This window comes from Andrographis paniculata, unplaced genomic scaffold (genome assembly GCF_009805555.1).
Source record: "Andrographis paniculata isolate CXL003 unplaced genomic scaffold, ASM980555v1 Contig15END, whole genome shotgun sequence".
In the NCBI taxonomy this organism is placed as follows: Eukaryota; Viridiplantae; Streptophyta; class Magnoliopsida; order Lamiales; family Acanthaceae; genus Andrographis; species Andrographis paniculata.
The window spans coordinates 2,693,270-2,709,446 of NW_026137435.1; the positions used below are offsets into that span (position 1 = coordinate 2,693,270).

Sequence of the window (16,177 nt, forward strand, 5' to 3'; positions counted from 1 at the left end):
GGTTATGAGCTGATGCATTCTCAAAATTAGTAAAAATATACATATATTATTACTTTTATATCATTAATAAATATTTATTACTCCTATTTTATATGTATTTATTATTTTATTATAATAATATCAAGAAGATAAGAAAAATTTTAATGTTTAATATAAATATTACAAATATTATAAAGTTTTATATATTTAAAATAATATTAAAAATTATATATATTTAAAATAATAAAATAGACTTGCTCAAATGATTTGAATCAAAACTATCAGTTTTGATTTTAAGAAATGTCTAAACGAAATTAAATATTAGTATTTCATAATTTTAATCTATATTTTTTTATTTTGATTTCAGCTCAGTTGGTTTCAGTTCAAAACATCAATTTTAGTTGCCACTGTTAGTTTATATTTATTGTTTTTAAAATTCTTATATTTTAAATTTCAACTAATAAAAATTGTGATTTTAATGTGATTTTATTTAGAGATATGATTTTTTGTAAGAGTATAAAAAACTATATAAATAATAATAATAATAACAATTAAATAAATTGTTACAAAATAAAAATTAATTATGCTGAATATATATAATATAATAAATCCGATCAAAATAATAATATAACAAAAAAATATAAATTTATAAGTTACTATTATTATTAAAATAAAAAATAAAATAATAATAACAAATATATTTTTTTGAGAACTAATGTACTTTTAATATTTTTGTTAAATATTTAAAAAAAAAATTAAATATATACAAGTGTACTCTATATGTTTAAAATTACATAAATTAATAAAAAAATATTTAATTCACAAATTTATAAACTCTAATGAAATCCAAGGAAATCAATAAATAATTCAATCAAATATATTAACATTCATATAAATCAAACCCCGACCCCCCAGTCACCTGCCACACATGGTTCGCCTAGTATGATTTGTCTGTCGAACCTAGTTTGCAGGGTATTAGATTCGGCCGGAGTTTACCCAAGTGCGCATTTTCGGGTAGCTACTGCAGATTCCCACATCATTAAAATAAATAAAATTAATTCTATAAAATTTCTAAATCTACTCAAGCAGATTTTTTAAAATTGAAACAAATCCATTAAAATCCTAATTGAAATAATTATTTGATGCTATATAAATAGATATTAATTGTCTTTGTCGTTAAGATTTATACTCCCTCCATCCAATTAGAAAGTATACATATTTCTATATTGGGACGTCCAATTACAAAGTAAACATTTCATTAAATACCTCACTTTTTTTCCAACAGATACCCTTACTTTACATCACATCGTACTTTTACACCAAAAAACTAAAGGCAAAAATCTCATTTTACTACTTTTAACTACCCACTATAATTAAAATACTATTATTTCTTAAATACCGCGCAAAAAGTAAATGTTTACTTTGTGTGTGGACGGAGGGAGTATATTATTTCTTCTTTTTTTTTCGAAAGATATTTATTACTTCATCCGTCCATTAAAATTAGCTCATTTGGGTTTGGCACGAGAATTAAGAAAAATGAATATTTTATTGAAAAAGTGATAAGTAGTTAAGGGTATTTTTGAAAATTTAGTTAAAAAATAAAGTAAATGAAGAGATAATGTACTCCCTCCGTCCTACGTAATTTGTGTCTATTTTCTATTTTCGTTAGTCCCACATAATTTGTCATTTTCTTTTTTGAAAAATTAATTATACACTTTAATCATATTTTAAAATTTAAATTTCAATTTTTTTTTTTAATCTTAATTAAACTATTTACTTATCTTAATCTTAATCTATAATTATTTTTACTAATACATTTCTTAATTACTTACTAATTATACTTTACCTAAATTTTCGTATCTACAGTAATACACTCATATTACATGGGACGGAGGGAGTAATAAAGTTAGTGGTATTTGTTGTAAATAAGTGTTGAATGAAGGGTAATAATTAAATGTTAATTTGTTGACTTTGCCAAAATTAGTAATGAGATAAATTTAATGAACGGACTAAAAAAGAAAGTGGGAATAAATTTGGCATACTGAAAACATATAATACTTCCGATTTAAATATTATTTCTTTTTTCGAAATATATTTATTATAATACTTCCATTATTGACTATAATATTTCGATAATTGACTAAATTAATTTATTTTATTGTCAAAATTATCATAACTCTCTCTCTATATATATAAAATTTATATTGATATCTTCAATTTTTAAACATATTTTGTATTAATAGTTTATATTTATTATGCAAAATCTAACATATATGTGTATTATATATTTATTTTATTAGCATATTATTTTTTGTCAAAATATATACTCCATCAGTCCGCCTCTAACAATTTTAATATTCTCTCCCCTCCCCTCGTCTCCTCTCTTCCATTAAAATCCCACTCCTCCCCTACCTTTATTTGAACCAAACAGACCCTAAGGGTCACAATTACCTTCTGTGTTCATATCCTTATATTTGTATAATTTTTTTTTTATAAATATCATTTTATTAATATTTTTGTAATTTTTTTTTAATTTGTATTATATTTTGATATAATAAATAATATTCAAATATCAAGTAATAATATTTAATGCCTACAAAATATTTTTTCAAAATTTGTTTAATCCAATCCAAAAAAATTTGAAAACGTGAATAAATTTTGAAATTAAATATTTTAATTTTTTTAATATTATTTTTTTTTTCCCTTGAATTCTTTTGACTTTTTTTTCCACCAAATTTGGCATTTTCTTGCCATGATTTTTTTACAATATTTTTGGCATATGTTTTTAACCTGTTGCATATATATACACACACAAGTACGTATCATATTTATTTATTTATTTTCTTTATTTTCTCTTTTTATTTCCATATTTTTTCTTATTTTTTCTTTCACACTTTTCTTTATTTCCTTTTTTATTTTCTTTTTTATTGTTTTTTTCCTTTATACATATATTTTTTTTTCTATATAACTCAAATTTTGGACACTATATAAACACTCTACTATGGGAGATTTTTTTTTTGTCATTCTCAAAATTTTATAGCTTCGACTTCTTCTATTTTTATGTAGGTTTCTTTCTTCTTTTATTTTTTTTATTCAATTGTTTTTATTTTTTTATCATGTTGATTCTTGATTCTTGTATTTTTTATAGGTAAAATAACATTTTTCAAAGATTTTTTTTTTCTTTTGATAATATTAAGTTGCGATTATTTGAGTATGAGGCCAACCGATAACTCATTTACTGGTCCACTCACTCCTCATAAGACGTGCAATCATTTGCTATCGCTTGGAGGTTTAGAATTTTTCAAAGACATGGTCATGAGATATTGTTGGAGGAAAACATTTTTTTGTAATTTTTATACTATCAACATATGTCAAATGATACTTTTTGCTTTTCAACTTTGGGGTGTTGGATTTTAGAGGGAGAGGGCACTTGGAATGGTTTTCCTTTATTTGATGAAAATTTCTCTTATGTAGGTGGCTATTAGGAATAGGCAAGAGGACATGTTAGATCGATGCGAACGTTCATTAAAGAAATGATTTATTTATGATACGGTTTATGATAGTTTTTTTTGTACGACTATTCTCCAAAGATCGTCAAAGTTGTTTGCGATGTATGGTGTTTCAGTACCAACAATCTCTTGACCCTGCCGGTGAAACGTTGATCTCTCTTCGTGATTTAGTGTCTTATCGTCAAGAAAGTGTTGATACTGGAACACCACACTTCACAAACAGCTTTGACGATCTCCGAAGAACAATCGTACGAAAACAAATAAACATAAACCGCGTCATAAGCATCATTTCCTTAAAAGAATGTTCACATCGACCCACTATGTCCTCTGCCCATTCTCAATAACTGGCTACATAGAAAAAATTGTCATCAATTTAGGGAATACTATCTTAAGTGCACGCCCTCTCTACGATCCGGCACATTGAGGTTGGAAAGTAGAGAGTGTCGTTCGATAATATTGATGGAGTGAGGATTGCAAATTATACTTTCCTCCAGCAACGTCTCGAGACCATGTCTTCGAAAACTTCAAACGAGAGTGAGTAACTACACATCCTATTAGGACAGTTGGACCAGTAAACATATTGTCTTGTTCACGACCCTTGTACTAAAAAATCACCAACTCAGCCTTAGTGGAGGGGATAAGACATTCTTAAAGAAAGTCATTTACTTTTTTTTTTTTTTTTAAAAAAGAAAAATAAGAGTCAAAATGATAGAAAAAACAAAAAAAATTGAATAAAAATATAAAATAAGAAATCTACACAAAAATGGGAGAAATTAAACTACAAAATTTTAAGAATGACAAAAAGATTTTTCCATAATGAAGTGGTTTATAAAGTGTCCAAAATTTGAGCCAAAAATATAAGTATAAAGAAAGAAGAAAGGAAGGAAATAAAAAAAAGGGAAATAAAAAAAAGAAGAAAATAAAAAATAAAAGGAAATAAAAATTAAGAAAAAGAAAATAAAAAAAGAAAATAAGAATGATTCATATGTATATAAGATAGGTCGGGGATGACCTGGTGTGCGGGGTTAGACGAGTGGAGTTACCAAAAATTATTCATGTGCTAAAATACTTTTTGTATTTGTTGAATTTGGGCCAATAATATTAGTTTAAACAAATTTAGAAGAATATAATTACTAAGGACACTATGGAAATAGATGGAGTTCATATCAATTATATAAAAATTCATATAAATGAATGAATAAACTTATAAATTTATTAAAATTACTAAATAAATATTCTCTCATTTTTTTACTACTTTCATCATCATATTTACAATATATTTTTTTTTTTTCACATTATAGTAAAACATAATTATTCAATATAATTAAAATATTTTAGTCTTTTTCTAAATTAGAGATCCAATTAGTTTTATACATAATATATATATATATATATATAGATTTTTTTAATTTATAAATTTTTGGAAGTAAGAAAAATCAATAAAAGCGGAATTGAATACTGCCCGCCCTGAACCAGGCTCATGATTTTGGTGCGGGTTTAGGATCAGAAATTGCCACTTGACCAAAACTAAGTAGAGTTCGGGTCTAGGGCTCTGTCTACGGAGCATCTCTGCAATGGCGACCGATTCAGAAGCTAAGCTCGAGCTTTTCCTTCAGTGGCTTAAGGTGCGTTAACTATTTCTAACTTATTTCATTGCGAATTGTGGCTGTAGCGGTTGTTTTTCCGAACATTGAAAATGGAGTTTGAAATCAGGTGAATGGAGCAGAACTACGTGGTTGTGATATCAAGTACTGTGATTCCAGTAAAGGATTTGGTATTTTTTCATCTGGTGACTCCCCCAGTGGTATGAGTTATACGCTTACGTGTGTAGATTTTACCTAAAAAGAAATTTGAGTAACTCAGCATGTGTAGATTTTACCTAAAAAGAAATTTGAGCATCGTCTGTGAACAATCGACAGGAGCATTTAGGGAAAATGCAAAAAATCATCTACGCAACAATGACTTATTAAAATTAGATAAGATGTAGTTTTAATCAAATCATCAATTATTTAGAATTCCATGCATAGTTTTTAGTGTTTGTAATGTTAGATGTTCTTTTAGTTGAAAGTCACATTGATGATGTAAAAATAATTTACTTATTTCTGAAGTGGAACTGAATGACCTATGTTAATAAATCACCATGTAGGTTTGAGAGTTTGGGTTTGGGTTTGGAAATAGTAAAAATATAAATCAAAACAGGTTTTTAATCTTATTTAAATAGGTGTTTGATGTGATATTTTAAATGAAATTTTGTTTAGTTTTAAATATATAGAATGTCTGATGTTTTTTAAGGTGAAAATGATGAATAGTACAGTGAAAAACCTACATCAAAACACACCCACAGACAGGTGCTGGTGTTACTGGTTTTTCTACTGTTAATTATAAAATTCAATTTTCCTTTTGGCTAGTAGCTTGCCTGGACTACTCTTTGTTTAATTTAAGTTGATCATTTTGGCAAAATATATTTAGGGATTTTGCTGACGGTACCACTTAACCTGGCAATAACTCCAATGAGTGTACTTCAAGACCCGGTAATAGGACCTGAATTTAGGTCACTGCTTGCCAAACAGGAAGAGGATGATAGACTTTTGATAATGATATTTCTAACAGTGGAACGTCTACGGAAGAATTCTACGTGGAGGCCGTATGTACAAATTATAGTTTTTTTCATCACTGTGAATTAAAAAAATTGTTTATAAACCAGGCATGGTTTCTTATTGCAATGTTTTGGTTTAATTTAATATATATATATATATATATGTAATGCTGAAAGAATCATCTCCCCCACTCTCTTAGGTATCTAGATATGCTGCCTACTGAATTTGGAAACCCATTATGGTTCACTGATGATGAGCTCCTAGAATTAAAGGGAACTACACTGCATCGGGCCACTGAACTACAGGTGAAGTATTTTATGCTTGATATTGTCCTAACACTTAGGTTTGGTTGTTCAAATATGTGAAATTTCTTTTTCAATTGTTGACAGGTTTTAAAATTATAAACTCTTCCTCAGAAAATCCTTGAGAAAATTTTCAGTGTCTGTCAATTGTCCTGAATGCTATATGTGCTCAGTTGTTTTTTATGTTGAAATATTTACTGTTTAGCATATGTGACTGAGGACAGGTTTCTGTTGACAGAAGATTAAGTTGAAGTCTCTGTTTGATGACAAAGTGAAGAAAGTGGCTGAAAAACTTTTGTCTCTTGACGGAAATCCAGAATGGTAAGCTCTGGCTGTAGATCTAATCTTCAATTTCCCAGTGTCTGACTTTGTAACATTACTTGCTCTTCACTTGTTATAGGTTTTAGGCATTTACAATTATTTTTTCTCAAAAGATACCAACTGAATTAAAGAAAAGTTCTGTTGATAAGGATAGTTAGATAACTTAAACCTTTAGCATATATTATATATGCAGTCAAAAGAAGTGAATTTGGCAGCTGAATATGACCGACACATTTGCTACCCTTATTTTTTTCACCAGTAATATGGATAAAGGTTGCCTCGATACGAATTCATCTACTGTCACGGTAATGTTTTGATAAAAAAAAAAAAAAAGCATACTATCTTGCATCATTAATCGATGAAAATATCTTTGTACCTTCAGCTAGGTATTATAACACATAATCTTTTGACCTCACTTCACATGTTGGTTTTGGCAGCGAAGTGAGATTTGAAGACTTCCTTTGGTATGGTTCAAGCTGATTCCTTCTATATACTTGATATGTGTTCTTTTAGTTATTATGCTGCATGTTTTAAGGTTTAAGTAGATTGTTGATAGTGGATAGTGGGCACACTTACAGGGCAAATTCCATATTTTGGACTCGAGCACTGAATATCCCTTTTCCACAATCGTATGTGTTCCCAAGCAGTCAACCTGAGCAAGACAGTACAGATATCAGTCTCCTTGATTCATCTACCCATCATATTTCTGCAGAGAAGTTGGTCAGCAATGAAACTGGAAAATGTGAGGTTGCTCGCCATAAGTTCAGTTATATCTATTAAAATTTTCATTTGCAACTTGCTTTTCATTCTTAAACCATGTGGAATACTGTCATACTGTGGTAATTAGCTCTCGAGATAAATGACTCTGCGAAGCAAGTTTCTGGAGTTGAATTAACTCCTCAAGGAGAGGTCATCTGGGTTGAGGGTCTTGTGCCTGGCATTGATTTTTGCAATCATGGTAATCATTTTTATTTATTTATTTTTTTTCCTGGATGTGCTGGTCAAGAGTTTGTTTAAATATTTTTACCCTCTTTCTTCTGGAGTCAATGCTAATAAATATATTTCAAGTTTTAATTTGTTAAATGGAAAATGCTAGTTTGTTTCTTTGCAAATCTAGTAGACTCTTCATCATGGTATTAGACCATAACTGCTGAAATTATTGTTACTTAAAATTTATAAATATCGTGGGTGCATTTACTTGTGCTTTGATTCTGTTTTGGTATTGAATATTGAGGTGAAAATGGGTGTTGTATATGATATATATTTTTTTATTTTTTAAATGAAAAATAAGTGTTGGACGTGATGTTTTGAAGGAAAAATGGAAAAACATTATATATTGAACTGTGCTATAAAGTATCACAAAAAACACAGCCTGTCCTTTGGTTCCTTTTTTCTTTCAAATTTCTGAAGTTCTATGTTTTATGCTTGTAGGAAGATTACATTCTAGAAGGCCTTGATTTATAGTACTCCCTCCGTCCCAGAAAATATGGGACTATTATCTTAGATACGGGAATTTAAGTAAAGTATAATTAGTAAATAATTAAGAAATATATTAGTAAAAATAATTATTATTTAGTAAAAATAATTATAGATTAAGATTAAGATAAGTAAATAATTTAATTAAAATTAAGAAAATTAAAAAATTTAAAATTTAAAATGTGATTAAAGTGCATAATTATATTTTCAAAAATAGAAAGGACAACTTATGTGGGACGGACGAAAATAGAAAATAGGGACAAATTATGTGGGACGGAGGGAGTAACTTTTTAACCATCTTGGGAGTGTTTGATAACATAGTTATCCATTTATAACCAATTTGAATCCAACAAGTCAAGGCACCAATTTTGGTTAACTCATCTTTATGTTTTCATCTTTGTTCTTATGTTATGCTTTTTGTGTGAAGCCTGGAAAGCTGCAGCAACTTGGGAAATTGATGAAAGTGGATCAATTACTGGAATCCCATATTCTATGTACCTTCTTTCTGGTAGGATTGTCCTCTTATGTAATTCATTCATCCATCCTTTTTCTTTTAATTTATTTCCTGGTTTGGAAGTAATTTCTAGACTTGGTTCAATTAGAAGTGAAATGCATTAATTCAAGGATGTTTGAAAACTTTTGCTAGCACAAAGGATTAATTTTTATTAAGTTGCTTTATACAAAGAGTTTGCTTGGGAGTTGTTTTATCAAACAATCATACAACAATTAGCTTTATTTACTTGTTCATTTTTTTTAGTTTATTTACTATGCAATTCTCATGATTCTTGTAGAGATATAATATTTTCTCTCACAAATCATTATATGCAACCCACTATTTAAATGAAAAATAAAAATTAAATAAATAAATAAATAAAAATCACTTGGTAAACACACCATGAAATATTTCTTATAATAATTTTTTTGCTTGTATACCTTCTATAAAAGAGACCATGGTTATTAATATTATGAACAAGATGACTGCAAACATTTCCCTTGAAATGCCAAGATGTTAACATAAGACCTTCAATTCATCAGCTGGAAGCATTCCTAGCGGTGAAGAAATATCAATCAGTTATGGCGACAAGGGGAATGAGGTATTTCAATTTTTTAGGATTTTATGCAAACCTTTTTTCACGTGCTTAGTTAGCTGCTCAGAAGAAGATGGCGACCTTTTTTCTTCACTTAATGGGAATGAACCTATCTATGCATTCACTCCCCTGTGCTAGTAGTGTATAAATACTGGAAGTATACTAGTTCATTAATTTCTTACAGTGCTTGACGTGTGAATTTTACATTATTTTGATATGAACAATAATTGAAATCTCTACTCTTGGTTGCTAGGATCTTCAAGAAACCAGATTGTAAGTGAAAAACATATGGTTTGGTTGCTTTTGATTCGACGATGATAAATAAGAATGACTTGTTTTTTTCTGCTACTTTATTTTGTTACTATGCAATTCATAAGTTTCTCACAAATATATCACATTATAAATTTTTTAACTATGCATAAAATTTTTCATAAAAACTCAAATAACCCTTTGGATCCGGTTTTGAATATTTATAAATATTCCCCCCAAACATTTAATCAAATACATTTTTCAATTTTTTATATTACACTATAAATTAATTTTTTATTAAAAACATCACATCAAACAACTATTTCAATTCAAAACCCAACTCTCAAATCTACAACTAAACACAATTGATCTCAGTTACCTTGTGTATGAAAATGCATGTAGACATGTAGCATAAAGTTGTGGAAAAAAGCATTTTGGAGTTTTATTAATAGTTGTTGAACTTGCTGAAATGATTCTATTCCACTGTAGTAGTTTAGAATGTTTTCTCTATTTCTGTACAAATTTCTTTAATTCGCTGTCCTGCAAATATGTGACTTTCATAATTAATCAATTATGTGCATAGGGCACAGTATATTTGTGGTCTTATCATTTGGGATCCTTAATTGAAAATGCAAATGAGAAGCTTCCTATAATCCTTCTCTGATTTTCCATAATTAACTGGAATTTGCTGCAGGAACTTCTATACCTGTATGGATTTGTTGTGAAGGACAACCCAGATGACTATCTTATGGTATGCTAATTCATTCCCAGCTTTTGCAGTTATTTTGTAGCAAACATCTTCATCTCTACCTTATTGGGTTTCTTTTACGTCAGATTCATTATCCTCTAGAAGCTCTTTCTGATATGCCTTTTTCGGAAAGCAAAATGCAGCTTCTTGAAGTGCAGGTCAGCAATTGGTTGTACAGTGAACATATTTGTAAGTGCTTCACAAGCATGGTTATGTCACTTCATGCTGTTGTTATACAGAAAGGTGAGCTGAGGTGTCTCTTGCCAAGAAGTTTGCTAAAGAGTGGGTTTTTCTCCGAAAGTGCCTTGTCAGAAGAATCTGCTACTAACAAGGAAACTTCTCACCAGATGCATAATTATAGTTGGAGTGGATGCCGCAAGATACCCTCATATATTGATAAACTTGTTTTCCCAGAAGAGCATGTAACCGCCTTGAGAACAATTTCCATGAAAGAAGACGAGCTTTACAAGGTTACTTCGTTACTTGAGGAGGTTAGCTTTCTCATCTATAGTTCTTTCTTATAATTCATGCTTTTTGCCCCAAGTTGTAAGCATTTCTATTTGAGCTCTTTCTCATTGTTATAGCTAGTTGGAACTGGAGGAGAGAGGCAGCCATCAGAAGCTGAAGTTCGAGCAGCTGTATGGGAAGCCTGTGGGGATTCCGGTGCTTTGCAAGTACTTGTTGATCTTCTTAATCTGAAGTAATGTCTGCCAAAATTTTATCCAATTTTCTCAATCTATATAATTACCCATTTTTTACTTAATAACATATATATACATATTTATAAACTGAACATGTTTTGTCCTGCTGTTGAAACCTTTTTAATGTTTTGAACTCATGGTACTTAATATTCTAAAAAGATGGTGTTTACACATAGCTTTTCTAAATCAACTACTATAACCGAAAAAAAAAAAAAAAAAAAATCATTCATATAGTTGTAGCATTTCTATATGCCATGTAACTCTAGTCCATTATGTATTCTTTCGCTACATTAGACTTGGCCTTTTGGTTTGTGCATCATATATATATTTTGACTAGTAGATCTTGTTGTTACATGACATGCGAATGACCAGCATGGAACTCTCATTTAATCATCCTTCCAACTTAAAACATATTTATGTAATTGGCTAGGCAGTTTTTATGTGAAGTTTTTAGATGCAACACTGTCATTGTTTGGTGATATGTTAAAGTAGAGTTCTCACTTTCAATTTCTTCCACCTTGTTTTGGGGTGCTTGCTAAAGGTTGACAGAGTTGGAAGAGGGTTCCGGGACTGAGGAGAGTGATGCTGAATTACTCCAGAATCCACACATGGAACTTCCGGGCAGTGAAGAGAGGTATCATATCGAAATAGAGATGAATTATGTTACTTCCCTTCTAGTGATCTCATAAACTTGATTCTACAATCTCACTTGTAGATTTAGTTGTGTCCCAACCATTGTGCCAATATGCTCTTGTGCAATGTTAGCATATCAGTTCCCACATAGAAAGACTTGGCTGACTTGGATCACTTGCATTTGTGCCTTTGTGTCAATTCTCAGGCATTTGAAATCATCCAATTTTCTGCATTACATAAGAGTCTAGACCTCATGTTTAAATTAAAAAGAACATTGCTTTCCTGACTCACCTTGCAATTTGCTGTCCTTTGTGCCTTTGTCAGCAACGGCATGGCATCCCCTCCCCATCTGATGAGTAGAAGAAAATGGGCAAGCATAACATATCGGCAAGGGCAGAAGGAACTGACTCGACGTTTCTTAATGGAGGCGGAGCATGCATTGCAGTCGGCGCTGACAGAAGGGAACTAGCGACCGCTGGAACTGGACATGAACATATTCTTCAATATATTCTGCAGAGGTATTGGTTTCATTACCCTTAATTCGTTTCAAGCATGCATTTGCTATCTTTGATTGGACGATAAAGGAACATATACAATTTTCGAAATAGAGGGTCCTATGTTTCAAACGAGGAGTCATATAGGCACTTCAATATTGATTGGTTCTTTGAAGAACCTCCCCATAGATATATTTTCAGAGGCAGAATTCTACAAAATTCATAAATAACTGCAATTCAATTTAATAACACTAGTAAGGTACTACTGTTAGTCTTGCCTGTGCAAATAACTGCTTCATTCTAAGCCAGCAACATTCCTTAGTGTCCACCCGATGCCGTAAGCTGCTGCCCCAGCTATGGCCCCGTTAAGAAGTGTTGTACCCACCGAGACCATGTAATTTTGCCCTGCGATTTTGGCTTTGGCTATCCCTAAAATGGTTAGGGCGATGGCAGAGAGCGTACAGGCTCCAATGAACTTGATCATGTTACTGTCTGTGATCGGGATGAGGATGATGAACGACAGAATTGGAGCACACCCAAATGCCAGAAAAGATGCAAATGTAACAAGGCCGTTCTTCCAGGGCTTGTCGTTCTGGTCAGGAGGTGACATTCCCTTCTCGGCTGCCATTTTCTCATCCACCAGGATCTCGGGATATTTGGAAAACACGGTGACAACCTGTCCATTGGGTGTAACAGTAACACAGAGTGAGACCTTGAATTTGCAAGAGTATTTATTATAATGTGAGTATCATCAGCTTTGTCTATGTGCGAATTCTTATATAGAGCCTATTATGCTAGCCAAGCTACTTGGAAACTTGACTCACTAAGGCTCAGGCTTTGGCTCGAAGATCTTAAGAATAATAACTTGAGTTTTAGCTTGAAAAATTATTGAATTGAATAGAATAGAATCCATTTAGGGTCCAATAAAGTACCCCCTTTGTTCTAAATATGACAACAACATTTGGTTCATTCTACTTAGGGTCCAATAAAGTACTCCATTTGTTCTAAATATGGCACAACATTAGGTTTATTGTATGGGAATTTAGATGAGTAAAATTATATAGGATAATAATGTGATGAGATAAATATGATGTATATTTATTAGAAATTAAATATAGTTAATTATTTTTCATTTCAGAAATACAGTGTTTGATACAAACCAAACGAGGGTAATAATAAATCAATGTTACTGATATAACTGCAGTATTGTAATGAACAATAAACGATAGACAACACATAAATTATATTAATATAATAGAAATACATTATATAGATTAATAGCTTAATAGCATGGTGCTATGGATGTAAGCACATTATATATGTTTATATAGCATATTTATATAAATATGACACAATATTTTCATATAATAAAGCACATCTATGTAAATGTATATTTTCTACATATACGTAAATTGGGAGTAGGAGACCAAATTTTAAGACCGCACCCCATAGAAGTAGATTTAGGATTTAGGGTTTTGTACTCGATCTGAACCTTTGTTGGGTAGGTATCAAACTCCCTTAATTACACTTTGAATTTTGGAATAATCTGAATCTTTATTGGGAAGGTATCAAGCTCCCTTAATTACACTTTGAATTTTGCTTGATATTAATTTACTAATTAATACATCCACCCTTTATCAATTTCCAATATTGTCATTATGCTTAGGTGATTGTGATCTCCAAAAGTCGCAATGGTTAAATTGCACAGTTTCATAAAATTGTGCAAAATCTTTTATATTTTTAAAACTGCTTAAAATTTTATTGTGATTTTATAAATTTTGTATCTAATTCCATCGGCGGCAACTAACTGCCAATAAATATTAGAATTTTAATTTTTAAACCCCTAAAATTAAAAATATATTTATAAATAAAGTGAAATTTATTAACAATTACTCGTTCAGCAAGAAAAATAAATATATATAATTTTAGTGATTTAAAAATTAAGATTTTAAAATTTATTCAGAAGAGGAGCATTCAAATCAAATTTAAGAATAACCGGAAAGCATAGTTTATGAAACGAGAGTTTAATCCATATTTAGAAGCACTAGAGATTTGATTTAGAGATTTGATTTGACCGCAATTTGATGAAATCGGAGGTACCGGTAGATTTTGTGCCATTTAGCCAAATTTATTTTTTTGCTATTATTGGTGGATAAAGAAGAGCAGGAAGAAACCCTAAACTGAATTCGCTGCGTACCGTGGCTGCATCCATGGCGGTCATCCCTTGTGCGCGATACCGCTGGACCAATTCGTGATGCTCAATCCTTCCGTGGTTCCCAACATCCCATTCCGTGATGGATCTTTCCTTGGCGGCGACATCCTTCTCCGTGCTGCTCGCCACAAAATCCCCAAATCCCATGGAGATCCCGTCCGCCACCAGGTTAGCGATTCCCAGCACCAAAACATCCACTGCATGCGCTTAGCCACAGATTAATCAATAATCAATCGTGGAATCAAATATCGATCAGTCGTCAGTCGGTGGAACTAACCGGAGGACAGGCGGGCGGCGGAGATGGAAGAAATGAGCGAGAAGGAGGTGATAATGGCGTCCATGCCTGCCAACACTAGGCTCTTCACAAATTCCCCTTTCCATGGCTCCTTAGGCCTCCGATTCGGCTGCAGCAAAGGTACGCCGCAGTTTTCTCTATGACTATCACCCATCCTCCGATCTCTGAAATTTCCGTAGCTAATCTACTACCAATCGATGAACTCACTCGCTGCAAAATTAATGGCATGGACCGTACAAGGGTATGACCGTACAGTCTGCTCTTCATAGTGGAACGAGCTGCAATGCAGCGCTGTCGCCCTCACCAGCAGACACGTTTCCGACAACTGTCTTCGATTTACTTATAAAATTAAAATACTCGCTCCTTCCAAGTTTATATTTTTTTATTTTTGTCAGGTTATCCATTTTTTAATTTAATAATTATTAACTTATTTAATATAATAAATACTTTTTAATATACAATATATTATATAATGTTATTATTTTTTATATTTCACCATATTAATCATATTTTTGTTTATTTTTATATTTTATCATATTAATAGTATTTTTATCTTTTTTATTATAATATAATATAATATTAATATTTAAAAATTTATTTCTAAAAAGCAAATATATATAAATATATTTTCATGAAATGGAGGTGGAAAGGTTAATGATCAAATCATCTATTTTTAATTTTCTCTACTGAGAGGGAATATTAATAAAATTTATATATTTTTTTTTAAAAGACAATTCAATTATTTATTATTTATTTTTTTAAAAAATATATTTAATAAAATTTTATTCATAATTTTACTATTTTAATTTTTATTATTCTCCATTTTATCATAAAAAAATATATTATTATATTTTAAAACTTATAATGTTCAAATACGGTTTAAATTTAATTTAATAATAAAATATTTTACGACTTTAAATTTAATTTTTTATATATTTCTAACATTTAAATTTAATATTTATAATATATTAATATAATATAGTATTTTATAAAAAAATATTAAAATTTATGAGTTAGATATTTCCTTCATTTATTAAAATATTTTCTTAAAAATAAAATTTATTTTTTACGTTACTTTTTCTATAAAAAAAATTATTATTTAAACATACAATATTATACTAAACAAAAATCAATATCAAATTCAAATAATTTTTTTTAAATATTATGTAAAAATTGAATCTAAATAATAAGTGTGATATATTAAGAAAAATAATAAATTTTACAAAAATATAATATAATAAAAATGAAAATAGAATATAATTTTTATTTTTTTATTTTTTTTAAAAATAATAATAGAAAAATAGATAATAACTTTTTCACTCTCATTCCAGCGGCAACCTTAAGGGAATTGGAGGAAAGAGATGTAATAGAGAAAATGAGAATAGGGAATTTGATGCGGAAAGGTTAAGTGAATTTTCTTGATGTTTAATTTTTTAAACTTATATGTTTGAGATTGGTCATAGGTTGAGGTACGGTGAGCTTGAGTATTAAATTAAAATTGAATTATTCTGACAAATCATTTTTAAGTCACCGCTACAGTAGAACTTGCAAAAATTGACTCGAGATGATAACT

At 30.1% G+C, this 16,177-nt stretch overlaps 2 protein-coding genes across 4 annotated transcripts; one reads left to right on the forward strand and one right to left on the reverse strand.

Moving 5' to 3' along the window:
• Window positions 1–4,950: 4,950 nt before the first annotated feature.
• LOC127262308 (uncharacterized) lies at window positions 4,951–12,072 on the forward strand. The gene is made up of 16 exons (XM_051290942.1): window positions 4,951–5,113; window positions 5,202–5,292; window positions 5,958–6,132; window positions 6,285–6,390; window positions 6,626–6,708; window positions 7,146–7,172; window positions 7,287–7,450; window positions 7,556–7,666; window positions 8,612–8,692; window positions 9,220–9,278; window positions 10,216–10,272; window positions 10,356–10,427; window positions 10,509–10,760; window positions 10,854–10,969; window positions 11,512–11,604; window positions 11,928–12,072. The coding sequence occupies exons 1-16, from the start codon at window positions 5,063–5,065 to the stop codon at window positions 12,070–12,072; spliced, it is 1,683 nt and encodes a 560-aa protein (XP_051146899.1). The 5' UTR covers window positions 4,951–5,062.
• Window positions 11,766–14,901, reverse strand: LOC127262314 (uncharacterized). Of its 3 annotated transcripts, XR_007841119.1 has the most exons (5): window positions 14,587–14,900; window positions 14,295–14,506; window positions 12,376–12,773; window positions 11,895–12,113; window positions 11,766–11,830 (listed from the first exon to the last, which is right to left on the reverse strand). XR_007841119.1 is itself a non-coding variant. In XM_051290968.1 (4 exons), the coding sequence occupies exons 1-3, from the start codon at window positions 14,756–14,758 to the stop codon at window positions 12,393–12,395; spliced, it is 765 nt and encodes a 254-aa protein (XP_051146925.1). In that variant the 5' UTR covers window positions 14,759–14,901; the 3' UTR covers window positions 11,766–12,084; window positions 12,376–12,392. The 3 variants fall into 3 exon arrangements, 2 of the variants coding, with proteins under 2 accessions (XP_051146925.1, XP_051146912.1); XM_051290968.1 differs by having other exon boundaries at window positions 11,766–12,084; window positions 14,587–14,901; XM_051290955.1 differs by having other exon boundaries at window positions 11,766–12,113.
• Window positions 14,902–16,177: the final 1,276 nt, after the last annotated feature.